A 14,723-nucleotide genomic window follows, 5' to 3' on the forward strand; every position below is an offset into this window, starting at 1 on the left:
GATGTAATAAGCTCTATGCAGTTGTAAAATAAGCAAATGGTAACTTTGGCTGGTGTTTTGATGGTCATATATTCATATTTTTAATTAAGTGGAAACCCTGCTAAGTAATGATTTCCTAGTCACTAAAGAGACGTGGAAGTAACAAGCACTTGCCACCAATACAGTGCTGTATTTGTATCAGTTATCCGTTGCTACCTAACTAACCGCTCTAAAACTTAGCCACTTTTCCTTTTCACACTTCCGTGAGTCAGCAGTTTGGACTGGGATCAGCTGGGCAATTCTGTTGGTCTCTCCTCAGGTCACTCACGAGGCTATAAATCATCTCACAGTTTCAACAGAGTGTGTGTAGCTGAAAAACAGCAAGAGAGTTCTGAAATCAGGACGAGAGGGAGGGAGCCCCATGTACAAAGCTTTGGCAAGCCTCGGCTGGCATCACATCTGCTAATGTCCACTGGGCAAAGCGAGTCACGTAGGCCAGCACAGAGCTAGCGTGGCGGAGGACTGCCCACAGGGGTGGAGAGATGGATGTATAATTTATTTGGGGCTATTAGTCTTACAATCTACCATAATATTCTTAAAATGTATAATTCAATTTTACTTAATTATTTTAAAAATGATGTATTGACTCAACAGTTGACCAGATGACTAATCTGATTTAATGAAGTATTTTATAAGTAATTAATAAAGGATTTCAATTATATGAACACATACTTCCTTTAGCTCTTCATTTGCACCTGCCTAAATAGAAACAATATTTTGTTTTGGTAAAGTTGTAGGAAAAGATGGGGGAGGAAGAGCGAGAATATCAATATTTCTTCCCTCTATATCTATTACTCTTCTATACATATTGTATTTATGTATATTTACATGTATAATTAACTTGCAATTGTCAAATGGAATAAGATTTTTTTTCATTAGTAGAAACATTTTTTAAGTGTTTCTGGTGACCATATATTTTTGGCTAAAATTGTACATGCTAAAATGGTTGAGCAAAAATGTGATATTGAAAGTATGCTTATGTGTAAAGGATCTGAAATGATAGCCTTTACACTTGCTGATATACAGCAAATCAGCACAAACTATTCAATTGTTATAAAACCTGAAAGGCACTGTAGGAAACCATGCTATACTACAGCAATTCCTGAGCTCTGTTCCTCATAGTGTAAGTTTCCCAAGATCGTAGAAGTGCCTTTCAAAAAAAAAAAGTTCCATGTTAAATAAATTTCAAAAACACCATTTTCTATGCCCTCCTATTAGAGATTCAGTGTGGAAATAAAACTCCTTTAAAAAAGGAATCCAGGCTCTGGCCGGTTGGCTCAGCGGTAGAGCGTCGGCCTAGCGTGCGGAGGACCCGGGTTCGATTCCCGGCCAGGGCACACAGGAGAAGCGCCCATTTGCTTCTCTACCCCTCCTCCGCGCTTTCCTCTCTGTCTCTCTCTTCCCCTCCCGCAGCCAAGGCTCCATTGGAGCAAAGATGGCCCGGGCGCTGGGGATGGCTCTGTGGCCTCTGCCCCAGGCGCTAGAGTGGCTCTGGTCGCAACATGGCAACGCCCAGGATGGGCAGAGCATCGCCCCCTGGTGGGCAGAGCGTCGCCCCTGGTGGGCGTGCCGGGTGGATCCCGGTCGGGCGCATGCGGGAGTCTGTCTGACTGTCTCTCCCTGTTTCCAGCTTCAGAAAAATGAAAAAAAAAAAAAAAAAAAAAAAAGGAATCCATTTAACTCAACATTTTCCAAGTAAATTGGACTTCTAATAGTAGGAACATAGTGATTGATCAAATGAATTCTTATTGAATAATTGCTGTGCAACAGGCTCTTTTCTAGGCATTGGCAGTAACAATGGACAAAATAGTATCCCTTTCCTATTGGAACTCACATCGCAGGAAACAACACAAATATAAAAATATTCAGGTAGTGTCACAGTGCTATAAAGAAAACTACAATAAGGGAAAAAGACAAAGGGATGGAGATAGTAAGGTAAGTTTGTTTGAAAGAAATGACATCTGAGCAGAGCCATGAGGTATTTGTGAGAAGTGCAAAGGCCCTGAGACAGAAATATGCTTGGCATATAAAAGGAACAACGAGAAGGCAAGGCAGGCTGGAGTGTAGGGAAGAACAGGCAGTGGGAAATGAAGGGGGTTTGGACAGGGGTGATAAGATAACCAAGGGCAGGTCTTGAGGCCAGACTTGTGGACCACAGGTTTTATTCTAAGAGAGAGGGAACATATCGGAGCCTGTTAATCAGATTTACCTTTCAAGAGGCATACTCTGGCAACCACCTGCAAAAATTGATTAGAAGGATATAAGAGCAGAAGTTAAAGACTACTTAATATTATTACTTAGTGTCTGTGTGAGAATTAATGGGGGTTTGGACAGGGATAATAATGGGGAAGGTAATAAGAAGCTATTAAAACATAACTTGAAAACATAGCCTACTAGATATGCTGCAGATAGATGTGTAAATAAACTGGTGGGAGAAATCAAAGGTTTGTTTTGAACATGTTAAATTTGAAATGCCTCTTAGATGTCCATGTACAGAGGTTGAGCAAGCAGTGGGAAGATTAAGTTTATGGGACTAGTGGTATAACTTAGAAGTCATTAAGTTGTAGATGATACTTAAAACTGTGGAACTGGTGCTGTACACCTGAAACTAATACAAAATACTAATACAAAACTATAATTGAAGGCCTTGGCCCGTGTCTCAGTGGATAGAGCATTGGCCTGGCATATGAACATCCTGGGTTCAATTCCCAGTCTGGGCACACAGGAGAAGCGATTATCTGCTTCTTCTCTCCTCCCTCTCCCCCTTCTTTCCCTCTTCCCTTCCCATAGCCAATGGCTTGATTGGTTCAAGTGTGGCCCTAAGTGCTGAGGATAGCTATGTTGGAGCACAAATGCTTCAGGTGCTAAAAATAGCTCAGTACTCGAGCATTGGCCCTAGTTGGGGTTGCTAGGTAGATCCTGGTTGAGCCATATGCAGGAGTCTGCCTCACTATCTCCCCTAGAAACAAACAAACAATAAAACCTGTACTTGAAAGAAATTTTAATTAAAAAAAAGAAGACTGTGGAACTGGAATCACTTAGAGAATGTGGATGGAAGATAGAAAGATCTGAGACTTCATTCTGGGGTGCTTCACCAACCTGGGAACCGTACCCTTTGCTTCTACATTTTGTTTGTTTGTGTTTTAAAGTTGGAATTATTATTATTTTTTATTGAATTTATTAGGGTAACACTAGTTAACATAATCCTACAAAGGCTTTTGATTTTAAGTGAACACTCCTTTGGTAACAAATAGCTTATATTTTCATATAAGTTCAATTGGCATTTACTGGGAATTATCTTATACAAGGCATTATGTTAGCTGTTCATTCATATTACGGTTCAAATATAAAAGAAATTTTCTCTCCTCCAGAACGGTTGGGGGGGGGGGGGGTCAGAGGTAAGGCAAAGACTTACTCGCATTGAGTATACACACTTGTGCCAGACACTTACCAGTGGAAGTTTATTTCATCTTTATAATAATTGCATGAGGAGGAAATTATTGGCCCCTTGAGGGAAGTAAAGTTCAGTAATGTGCCCCAAGTCACAAATTACTTAGTTGGTAGTGTGCCAGCATTTGATAAACATGGATATAACAATGAGCCTATTACACTATCTGGTTTGTGAAGCTCCTAGTCTAGCTAAAGCTTCAGACACATGCAAAAGGCAGTAAGTAGGCTGAAATAATCACCCTGAGATTGAACCAGTCTTCTGACTGAATATATAGGGACAGTCTACTTTCACTTTAATATTTGGGAACTGCTCTGAGTGTGCTTATTGGGGGACAGATTCTTATAGTTTCCTTTTTTATTTGTTTTATCATTTTGTCTGAAGGAAGGGGAGTGTCCGCATACACAAATGCACTCGGCTCATCCTCTTATAAAATTTAAATTAAAAGACTTTTTCAATTTCAGGTAACAATTAGTTTTTGCCAAGCATTTTTAAAAATTAGATGTGAAGTAGTCTATGAGAAAAATGGAAGCTCAATTTATTTATATGTCTATTTATAAAGAAATGAAGTGTTTTTCCTCCTAATTGCAACAAGTCACAACCCATCTTTGCTGTTTAATTCACCTGCCTAAGAACATGGTAAGAGTAGAAAGGCTCTTCCTGATTCTAAATAGGGGTCAGTTTGTTTATTTAACAGTTGTGTACTCAAGTAGCTCACACTCTCTTCAAGCCAAGTTGAAACCATAGAATATAAAAACAAGCTGGTTTTGGCTTCTCACGTTGCCACTTGGTTCATATGCCTCACACCATGTGATCTGCAGAGGCGGCCTCAGAATCATGTCCTCAGCTCTCAGATCACCCCGCGTTGCACTTGCATAATGAAATGCACTCTTGTAGGTGCATTCGAGTAGCTAGCTCTGGCCAGGAGGTGACTGCTGCAAGCCGTGGTTAGCTCTTTGAAGCTATTGTAAGGATGCACTGCATCTGGAAGAAATCACCTTAGGAAAGCCAGGTTCCCCTGTGACTCTCCACCACCCACAGGTGCAATGATGAAACAGCTTGCTGGTTGATCTATTATGCTTGCTTTCTTAACATTCGGATTAATTACTAGAGTGAGAGAGTCCTTTTGTAAGAAAAATATTTCAGTGCAGTGGCAGAACAAGAGCAGAAAGACTCCTCAAGAAATAGCAGTGCCCAAATAGAAATCCTTGGCAGTCATGCCAACACAGAAAATGCCTTTTGATCCCAAATGTCATGTGTATAAATTCAAATGAAGATTATGAATGAGATAGGATCTGTAGGCTTGAAAATGTGTAAGTATTTGTATACACAGAGAGGTAAAAATAAAACTATGTTAAGATAAACATCTGTCTAAGTTGCATAGGTAAATGTACCTGTTTCAACTCACATACAAATTCAACAACAAACCTACAGAACCTGTTTTACTCGGAACCCAGCGGTAGATGCTCGGCTGATTGGTGGCAGTAACTCTGATTGTTTAACTGAGGTCTGAGTCTTCAGCACTCAGAGATACCTACCTAACTTTGGTATTTTCTTTACTGTTTACATTCAAGAAATCTTAGATAATGACTAGGAGGGTAAAAAATATTTTCATACTTTAAAAACTAATTGTATTGCTTCTAATTTAAGTAGTAAGGTCAAGATCATCTATCACAGTGACTACCATAGTAGTTTAAACAAAAAACTTTCACATTAGATTTTTAAAATCTGCCTGACCTGTGGTGGCGCAGTGGATAAAGCATCGACCTGGAACACTGAGGTCGCCGGTTCAAAACCCTGGGCTTGCCTGGTCAAGGCACATATGGGAGTTGATGCTTCCTGCTCCTCCCTCCCCCTTCTCTCTCTCTCTCTCTCTCTCTCTCTCTCTCTCTCATTCTCTTTCCTCTCTAAAAATTAATAAAAAAATCTAATTATAATTGTTTAATCTGGGTTCATTATGCCATTCGTTCTCTACCTATGTTTGAATATTCCATAAAATGTCTTCAGTGTTATTTTTATCCATTCCTATGCGAAAAGCAAAACACTTTATATACATATGTATATATAAAAACATTTTATAAGTATACATATTTCATATATATAAAGTATTATATATAGCCTGACCAGGAGGTGGCACAGTGGATAAAGCATCAGACTAGGATGCAAGAGGACCCAGGTTCAAAACCCTGAGGTCGCTGGCTTGAGCGCGGGATCATAGACATAACCCCATGTCACTGGCTTGAGTCCAAGTTTGCTGGCTTGAGCAAGGGGTCACTGGCTCAGCAGAAGCCCCCCTACCATTCCCAGTCAAGGCACATACAAGAAAGCAATCAATGAACAACTAAGGTGCCGCATCGAAGAATTGATGCTTCTCATCTCTCTCTCTTCCTGTCTATCTGTCCCTTTCTCTGACTCTCTCTGTCTCTGTCAAAAAAAAAAGAAAGAAAAATGCACTTAGTAAAGGTGTACTCATAGCATGCACATATTCCAGATGTTAACCATGGAAGATTGTCATTGTATTTATATTTAGCCTTCTTTTTTCAAATATCCTACAATGAACATACGTTACTTTTACAATCAGAAAAATATTTTTGAAACAAAGCACCATGATTGAAAGAATGAGTAAAAGATAAAGTTTACTTAATTTGTCATGATGGTGCTCACTTTGGCAGCACATATACTAAAATTTGTCATTGATGTGTTTTTCTTTAATAGGGGCGATCACCATGGCTTTGTTGGAAAACCTCGTGGCAGGAAATGTGTACATTGTCAAGATATCTGCGTCCAATGAAGTGGGAGAAGGACCCTTTTCGAACTCGGTGGAGCTGGCAGTGCTTCCAAAGGAAACTTCTGAGTCAAATCAGAGGCCCAAGCGTTTAGATTCTGCTGATGCCAAAGGTCTGTGTGCTGTCACACCACTGACTTTTCTTAAGAACAGAAAGTACAGCGTTCAGCTCCCCTGCACTTTATTCCCACTCCTGCAACAGCCACATCCTGAAACCTGCGTGCAGTTCCTTGTCTTGTTGTGCGAAGTTCTGGTGCTGTGGCTGTTCTCTGCATGCCCATAGGAAGACACTCACCTCAGAATGACCTGCAGTTTTCAGAGCAGCGTATCCCCGTGATTTCTCTTCCCAGCTGTTCAGCCACCAGGATTGATGAGCCACCCGCCCCACCCGCCCTGACCTGATGGGAGTGGGCTTCCTGCGAGGTTGCATGGGAAGTAAACAGCAGTGGAAGCTGTGGTGTGCACGCTCAGAAGAGCATGGTTTTCATTAAGAGTTTTCACCGCAGAAGAACTGCCTTTCCACAGAGAAAGTTGTTTCTCTCAAGAAAAGCAGTTGGGGAAAATAGCTTTAAAGAGGGAGGGCGCTCCATCCACTCAGGGTAACTGTCCTGTTCTGAAGGAAAGCAGGCCCGTTGTGGGACAAGGCTTGACACCTCCCTTTTCTCCTCTGTGGGAGAGGAAGTCTCTGCGGGGGAGGTGGGGGGTCGGGGGCAGGTTAAAGAGAGGAAACGCCAGCTGACTGCGGGCCAGCAGTAAGGACTCACAGCTCCTCAAGGCGAGTCCTTCAGCGGTGTGTAGATCAGAGAGGGAGAGAATGAGAAAGAAACACATGCCCGGGGAAGGAGAGAGAGAGAGAAAGGAGAGGATAGTCAGATTTAAGCACAGGAAACAGGTAGCAACTGTAGCTAGCCTATTATCAGGGGAAAGAGAGAGCAAGGCTCATGCTCACACCTTAGCCACCTGACCTCTCAAAGTGCCTGGGGACCAGCAGCATAAGTGTCACCTAAGAACTTATAAAAACATGTGGAACTATGACCCCCATTCCGGACTGAGTGAATCAGATCTGCATTTTAACACATCCCCTAGAGAAGTACATGTACATTGGAGTTTGAGAAGCACTGCCGAGTAAACGCAGATACATACACAGAAAACTAATCTAACACAGCTCTGCTTTTAAGGTAACATGACATGAGAGCTATTTTTTTTCCATCAAGGAACTGCTAACTGCCTTGTGCCTTTTAGAGTTATAAATTAGAAACTGATGTTCACGTTTGATATAATAATACAATATCCAGAGCTCATATTTAGAATCCTCAGTATAGGAAGATAAACCAATTTTCCTGAGACCACTGATAGAAGTGTAATCTGTGTCTTTCCTGCATAGACACAGATAGTGTGAAAAGTTTTCCTGTGAGGGGAAGGAAAATTATAGAAAAGCAACTATCTGAGAATTACGACAAAGGGAATCTAGATTTTTTTTTTTACTGATTTGGAGTAAATGTGTTTCTTCTTCTAGTTTATTCAGGCTATTACCATCTGGACCAAAAGTCAATGACTGGCATTGCTGTAGGCGTTGGCATAGCCCTGACCTGCATCCTCATCTGTGTTCTCATCTTGATATATCGAAATAAAGCCAGGTGTGTTTCCATTGTGGGAGATGTGGAGGTGGTTAAAGAAACATTTAAATTATAGTAATCACAAAAAGCAAATTGAAACCAAGTGCATTTTAGAGTAATTGGGGTTTTTCACTTTAAATGTATTATTACTTGAGTTCTTACAGCTATAGAGATGTACCCACTTTGGAAGATTACTTTTTTGCCATTTGAAAAATTTACTGTGTCAACATATTCTTAAATGAAGATCTAGTTTCTTCATTTTCTTAGTATTTTGAAAAACACAAAGTAAATCCTTTAGTTTAAAAAAAAATACACTGCCTGTCTGGTCATAATACAGTGGATAGAGCATTGACCTGAGATACTGAGGTCCCAGTTTAAAACCCTGTGGTCACTGGCTTGAGCGTGGGATCATTGACATCCCATGGTCGCTGGCTTGAGCCTAAAGGTCACTGGCTTGAGCTGAGCTGGAGCCCCCTGGTTTAAGGCACATATGAAAAGCAGTCAGTAAACAACTAAGGTGCCACAACTTCCAGTTGATGTTTCTTATCTCCCTCCCTTCCTATTTGTCTGTTTCTTTCTCTTTCTCTCTCGCTGAAAATAAATAAAAAATACACAATCTGATAGCTCTGCTGATTGAGAGGATTCTTTACTGTCCGGGATATTTCCTCATCCATGTATCCTGAGCTGCGTGACTCACTGAGAGTTCTTCCTGCGCCACCAACAGAGCACATGGAAGGGCATCTCCAGACATGGATTAGAACAGATGTGCTAACTGGGATTGATTCTCTGTAAACTCTGTCAGTCAGTCTCATCTGTAGTTTGACTTAAGCTGAGTTCTTAGCATTCAGTGAACTTGCCTGTTTTTAACCTTTCATTATTTTGGCTTTTGCTTTAATTTACTTTCTTAAGGTTCTTTTGTAAAGTAAAAAAAAAAAAAAAAAAGCAAAGTCCAATACATATCATTTTTAGATAATGCACCTCACTAGACTCCTCCTCCATTTGTCTAGGTTGCTCAGAGTTTGTATGTTTGATACTTGACTAGGAAAACATGTTAATGAAGAGTTACTGCTAACATCTTTTTGTATATTGAACTATCTTAGTTTTACTGTCCAAGTTTCTCACTTTCAGAATTTTTTTGTGCCTGACCAGTGGTGGCACAGTGGATAGAATGTCGACGTGGGACACTGAGAACTAGGTTCAAAATCCCAAGGTTGCTGATTTGAGCACAGGCTCATACAACTTGAGTGCAGGCTCACCAGCTTGAGCATGGAGTTAGAGGCTTGAGCATGAAATCATCAGCATGATCCCATAGTCACTGGCTTAAACCCAAAGGTCACTGGCTTGAGCCCAAAGTCACTGGCTTAAGCAAGGGGTCACTGGCTGGGCCGGAGCCCCCTAGTCAAGGCATGTATGAGAAGCAATCAATGAACAACTAAAGTGCGGCAACTTTGAGTTGATGCTTCTCATCTCTCTCCCTTCCTGTCTGTCTCTCTCCCACTAAAAAAAAAGTTTTTTGTAAAATTTGTGTGTATAATATTTTAGTGATGCCTAAATCTTGTAGAAGTAATATTGTAAAATTGCCATCAAATTTTTTTTTTTTTGTAGTTTTTCGAAGTTAGAAGCGGCCAGGCAGTCAGACAGACTCCCGCATGCGCCCAACCAGGATCCACCAGGCATGCCCACCAGGGGGCGATGCTCTGCCTATCTGGGGCATTGCTTGTTGCAACCAGAGCCATTCTAGCGACTGAGGCAGAGGCCATGGAGCCATCCTCAGCGCCCGGGCCAACTTTGCTCCAATGGAGCCCTGGCTGTGGGAGGGGAAGAGACAGAGAGGAAGGAGAGAGAGAAAGGTGGAGAAGCAGATGGGCGCTTCTCCTGTGTGCCCTGACCGGGAACCAAACCTGGGACTTCCACACGCCAGACCAACGCTCTACTGCTGAGCCAACTGGTCAGGGTCACCATCATTAGTTGACAAGTGAAATGTGATGTTAGTATGACAATCTGCAGAGCTGAAGCAGCATGGAAACTAAAAATTATAATTTATGCATAAGTTATAATCAACAATAATAAAAATGGTTTGTAAATAGTAAGATTTTAAAAATTTCTTTATTGATTTTAGAGAAAGAGAGGAAAGGAAAGAGAGAAACACTGATTTGTTATTCTGCTTATTTATACGGTCATTGGTTAATTCTTGTATGTGCCCTCACTGGGAATTGAACCCATAACCTTGGTGTGTTGGGATGATACCAGCTGAGCTACCTGGCCAGAGCAATATTAAGGTTTTTATTAAGGGCTTATAAAAAGTATATATAAGCAGATATTGGAACAAAAATAAATAAAGAAGCTTTCTTAAATCATAAACATTTCAGGAGTGAGTTGGAGTTAAAGTCTAACACTCTGGGACTGGTCAGTGGCATGGTGTATAGAGTGCTGCCCTGGAATGCTGACATTGCCGTTGCCAGTCTGCCGGCTTCACCCTGGGGTTCCTGGCTTGATCCACGGGGTCATCAGCCCTAAGATCACAGGTTTGGACTCTGGTCAGGGCTCGACCCCAATGGCATTAGTTGGAGCCATGGTCAGGGCACATCTGAGAAGCAGTCAGTGGCACAACTTAGTGGAACAATGGGTTGATGCTTCTCTCTCTCTCTCTCTCTCTCTCTCTCTCTCAAGAAATAAAAAATATATAATACTCAATTTCTAAAGACATTTGAGAAGCAAACATTAAAGAACTTTGTATGCAAATTTGTGATTATAGGCCAAATTTGGTAAATTTGCCTGTATCTCCTACGCAATTAGATTTCCTTTTCTTGCAATGTTTCAGGAAGTCATCTGCTTCCAAGACAGCACAGAATGGAACTCAGCCATTATCTCGTGCTGGGGCCGCCTTAGCTGGTAGACATGAAGGAGGAAAGAACCTGGAAGGGGCTGTAGAAAGTGAAGACTCCTTAACGCCAATGATGATGCCCAACAGCTTTATTGATGCAAAGGTACTCCCAGCCAGAGACCAGTTTGCTGTGTAATCCTTCCCTCCATTCGTCTTCCCTTTATATGTAAAATTAACTTACAAAAATTACATGTCGACTATATTATATCCATGCATCACTTAATGAAATGTGAAACAATGTTACCCAGATTCTTCCTTACATAGAGTATTTGGGGAGAGGATAGGGTTATACAAAATAATAAAAGAAGAAAGCGATACAGAAAAAAAGAGAAGGTAGCACAAATTCAATGAAATGGGATTATATACAGCTAAAATGTCTTAGATAAGGACACCAGGGTCATTTGTATTTATGGTAAATTGAATTGCCCTATGTTTACTGGGTGGACAGTTTTTTACTAATTTATTGTATACTTAATTTGGTTAATTTTTATTTAACTCAGTTGACCATCAGAACTTTCCAGGTATGATGATGACATTTTTAAAAATATGAAACATCTCAATAGATGTCTCAAGATCTTTCCCATTATGGCCAGAGGAATTTGGATATAGTTAAGAATGTCACTGTGGGATGTTACTTCATGTACTTTCTATTATCTGTAATAATAGTATAGTGGTAAGCATTAGAACACCAACTGAAAACTATTTTTAGTCACATGACAACATTAGATAGTGTGCATTATTCTAATAGCTCTCCTAACCAATGTGCTATAAACCAAGTGTGAGTCAACTACAGCCAAGCTCAACCTCGCCTATGGTCTTGTTTTATGTGGTCATCACCCAAGCTAAAAATGTTTCTTTACATTTTTAAAGGATAGTTTGAAAAATAAAAAAAGACAAAGGAGAGAATGCAACAGAGGCCATATGTAGCCTACAAAGCCTAAAATACTTACTATGTGGCCCTTTACAGAAAAAATATTTGCCAAATTTTGCTATACATTATTTTCCCCCGACCCTTCCCTAAAATTTAGAGTACTACAACTATACAGTGTGTCCGTCAAGTCATGGTGCACTTTTGACCGGTCACAGGAAAGCAACAAAAGACAATAGAAATGTGAAATCTGCACCAAATAAAAGGAAAACTCCCAGTTTCATACCTATTCAGTGCGGTTCGATGTGGGCTCACACAACAGACTTTTTAGGGCTCCTTAGGTAGCTATCCCGTATAGCCTCTACAGACTCATCACTGACTGATGGCCTACCAGAACGGGGTTTCTCCACCATACTGCCGGTTTCCTTCAACTGCTTATCCCACCGAGTAATGTTATTCCTATGTGGTGGCACTTCGTTTAATCTAGAACGCTAGAACCTAAACCTTTTAAATAAGCATAAAAAGTACAAAAATACATTGTAGTTCTGTTATTACTAACTTGGAACTAGACATGGGAAAGGACGAGGGAGAAGCAGAGTGGGAGGAAGACCTGGAATAAAAACTGGAGAATCCAGAGTGAAGGCAGGCAGAGCTGAGTGGAAACCCACAGAGGAGCCAGAAGCCAGTTTGGAGGACAGATACCTCCGTTCTCTTGAGTTAGTCTAAGAGCTGGTCCCCATCTTTCGCAGATATGGGCTGAGTTTATTTTCTTCTCAGCTGTTTTAAAATTTTTCAAACACATGGGTAGGTTAAAAAGAATAATGTAATGAAAGCACAAGTAATTTCAATGTCTTGTCATACTTCTGTAATCTCTCTATATTTTTGTTTGCTGTTATCATTTGCAGATAAGTTTTGGAATCATTATATTTCACCCCAAATGCTTTATTTAGGATAGATCTCTTTTAAAGATAAACCTAGTATATCTTTTTGATCACTAGCAACTACCCTGAATTTGTTCTATGCTGCTTATGTAAGAGAATAAATAGTAATATCTGTGATTTTCTTTTCCCTTAACATTTAAAAAGTTCATACATTACTTGTGATAAACTAAAATATATAATATTTACATTTTCCTCTTTCTGCAGGGAGGAACTGACCTGATAATTAATAGCTATGGTCCTATAGTTAAAAACAACTCAAAGAAAAAATGGTGTTTTTTCCAAGATTCTAAGAAGGCAAAAGTTGAGCAGGTAACCTACCTTAAATGAGAAAAATCTTTGGCAACCCATGGTAAATAAAACAGTCATTAAAAAAGAAAGGGAAATATAATGAATGCTTTAATTTTCATGTTATTTCTGGGGGTTATTTTATTAATTTGGGGCATGACGCCATGGAAAGCCTTGGGGAGTGGTCACTGAAATGACCATGGGAACAGTAATCAGAACTGCGCGTTTCAGTGGGGAGCGGAGGGCAGTGGAGGAAGGGCTGTGGCAGGAGTGTGCATCCGAATCGCTGACGGCGCCTTTGACTCTTCTCCCACCCAGTGATTCCGATGTGCGCCCAGTCCTCAGTGGGGAACTGCTGACCTAGGCAGTCCTTGCTCGGTGAGGACCTTTCACCCATGGACTTGAACGTTTGCTATCTCAGAATAGATAGAATACGTAAGACCAGATTTATTATTTTTCAGGAGCGTTCTGTCATCACTGATGGTGTTTTATGTATTTTTGCCTAGCCTCAAAGAAGATTTACTCAGTCGGTCTGCTTTTACCAGCCAGGCACGACTGTGTTAATTAGTGATGAAGACTCCCCCAGCCCCCCAAGTCAGACAACCGGCTTCCCAAGGCCCTTTGGTGTTACAGCAGATACTGAGCATTCAGCCAATAGTGAAGGCAGCCACGAGACCGGGGATTCTGGACGGTTCTCCCACGAGTCCAATGATGAGATACACCTGTCTTCAGTTATTAGTACCACACCCTTGACCTCCGACTCCTTCACTGGCAGTGATTCGGGTGGGGATCCCTCGGCGAGGGAGTGTCAAGACCCTGCGGTGTCAGCAGATGCTGAGCCAACTTCCTCCTTGGTTCTGCAGCCACCGTTGGCCATGCTAACCTTTGATAGAAGTGATTTTCCGATCTAGACAGCCAATGTTCAGGTATTCTCACCTTTAATTCTGTTCGAAGGACAATGAACAGGGAGCCAAAGCCTTTTGTGAAAATGTTGATGTATTACTGGGTATTTCATCTTTTTTTGAATGTTTTTTTTTAACTCACGTATTTTGAATGTTTCATTGTCAGCAATGTGAAAAGACAGTCAAGATATTTGACTGGATTATAAAAATATATCACTGGAGCAATGGGAAGACTTTTGAAAGCCCCTTTGCTAACGATCTACCTCAGTTTGCCAAACGGCAAACTTAGAAGACAACTTGGTTACCTCGTGCGTTGTGATGGTTTATCTGAGCTATGATAACCAATGATACTTCCTAGTAGTTTTTTGTTTTCATTGCTGTATGTGTAATGTGTGTGATCAAAGGAGTCATATAGGTAGATGAGTAAGAATGTTTATCTGAAGCTCTGATTTTTTAAAATTTCTATGACATCTGCATTATTTGTATAATTTAACACCTCCTGCTGTGAAGACTGTTAAACCACTGAGAAGAGAAAAAGTGGGACTGTAGATTTCAGTGACTGACCAAGACAAAAAAGTGTTTCTCTTGAGAATAGAACTATTTGGTCGCATATGGAGAATACTGTTGCTTCAAGGGCCTTTCTATTTCGGGTGTTAGAGTCTGAGTGCTTTATCTGCTGTGTCCCAAACCTCAGCCTGCCTACAGCTGTGCCTTTTCTACCTTCCCCTTTGCCTGACAGGTGGCCAAAGGCTGCACTGTCTAGTTTGCAAAGCATCCTCAACATTGCCAGAGTTAGTAGCAAAACTCCATGCAGAAAACAGATTTTTAAAGAGAATGGGCTAGGGTTTATTTTTTTTAACCCCAGCTTGCTTAAAGGGATAAAGAAATCTCATAAAATATTGAGAGTGCAGATAAATGCAACAGTATACAGTAAAATGAACATGAGGTTATCATG

The 14,723-nt window shown here is 40.7% G+C and overlaps 1 protein-coding gene across 1 annotated transcript in view; it reads left to right on the plus strand.

Moving 5' to 3' along the window:
• Nucleotides 1–13,841, plus strand: part of PRTG (protogenin) — a 171,943-nt gene extending 158,102 nt beyond the window's left edge. The window contains exons 16-20 of the mRNA XM_066387996.1: nt 6,203–6,385; nt 7,789–7,909; nt 10,710–10,875; nt 12,786–12,890; nt 13,373–13,841. Of these exons, the coding sequence (XP_066244093.1) occupies nt 6,203–6,385; nt 7,789–7,909; nt 10,710–10,875; nt 12,786–12,890; nt 13,373–13,777 (980 nt within the window). The 3' untranslated portion in view covers nt 13,778–13,841. The remainder of the gene's footprint in view (nt 1–6,202; nt 6,386–7,788; nt 7,910–10,709; nt 10,876–12,785; nt 12,891–13,372) is intronic.
• Nucleotides 13,842–14,723: the final 882 nt, after the last annotated feature.

The sequence above is a fragment of the Saccopteryx leptura genome, chromosome 6, assembly GCF_036850995.1.
Source record: "Saccopteryx leptura isolate mSacLep1 chromosome 6, mSacLep1_pri_phased_curated, whole genome shotgun sequence".
NCBI classification, from domain to species: domain Eukaryota; kingdom Metazoa; phylum Chordata; class Mammalia; order Chiroptera; family Emballonuridae; genus Saccopteryx; species Saccopteryx leptura.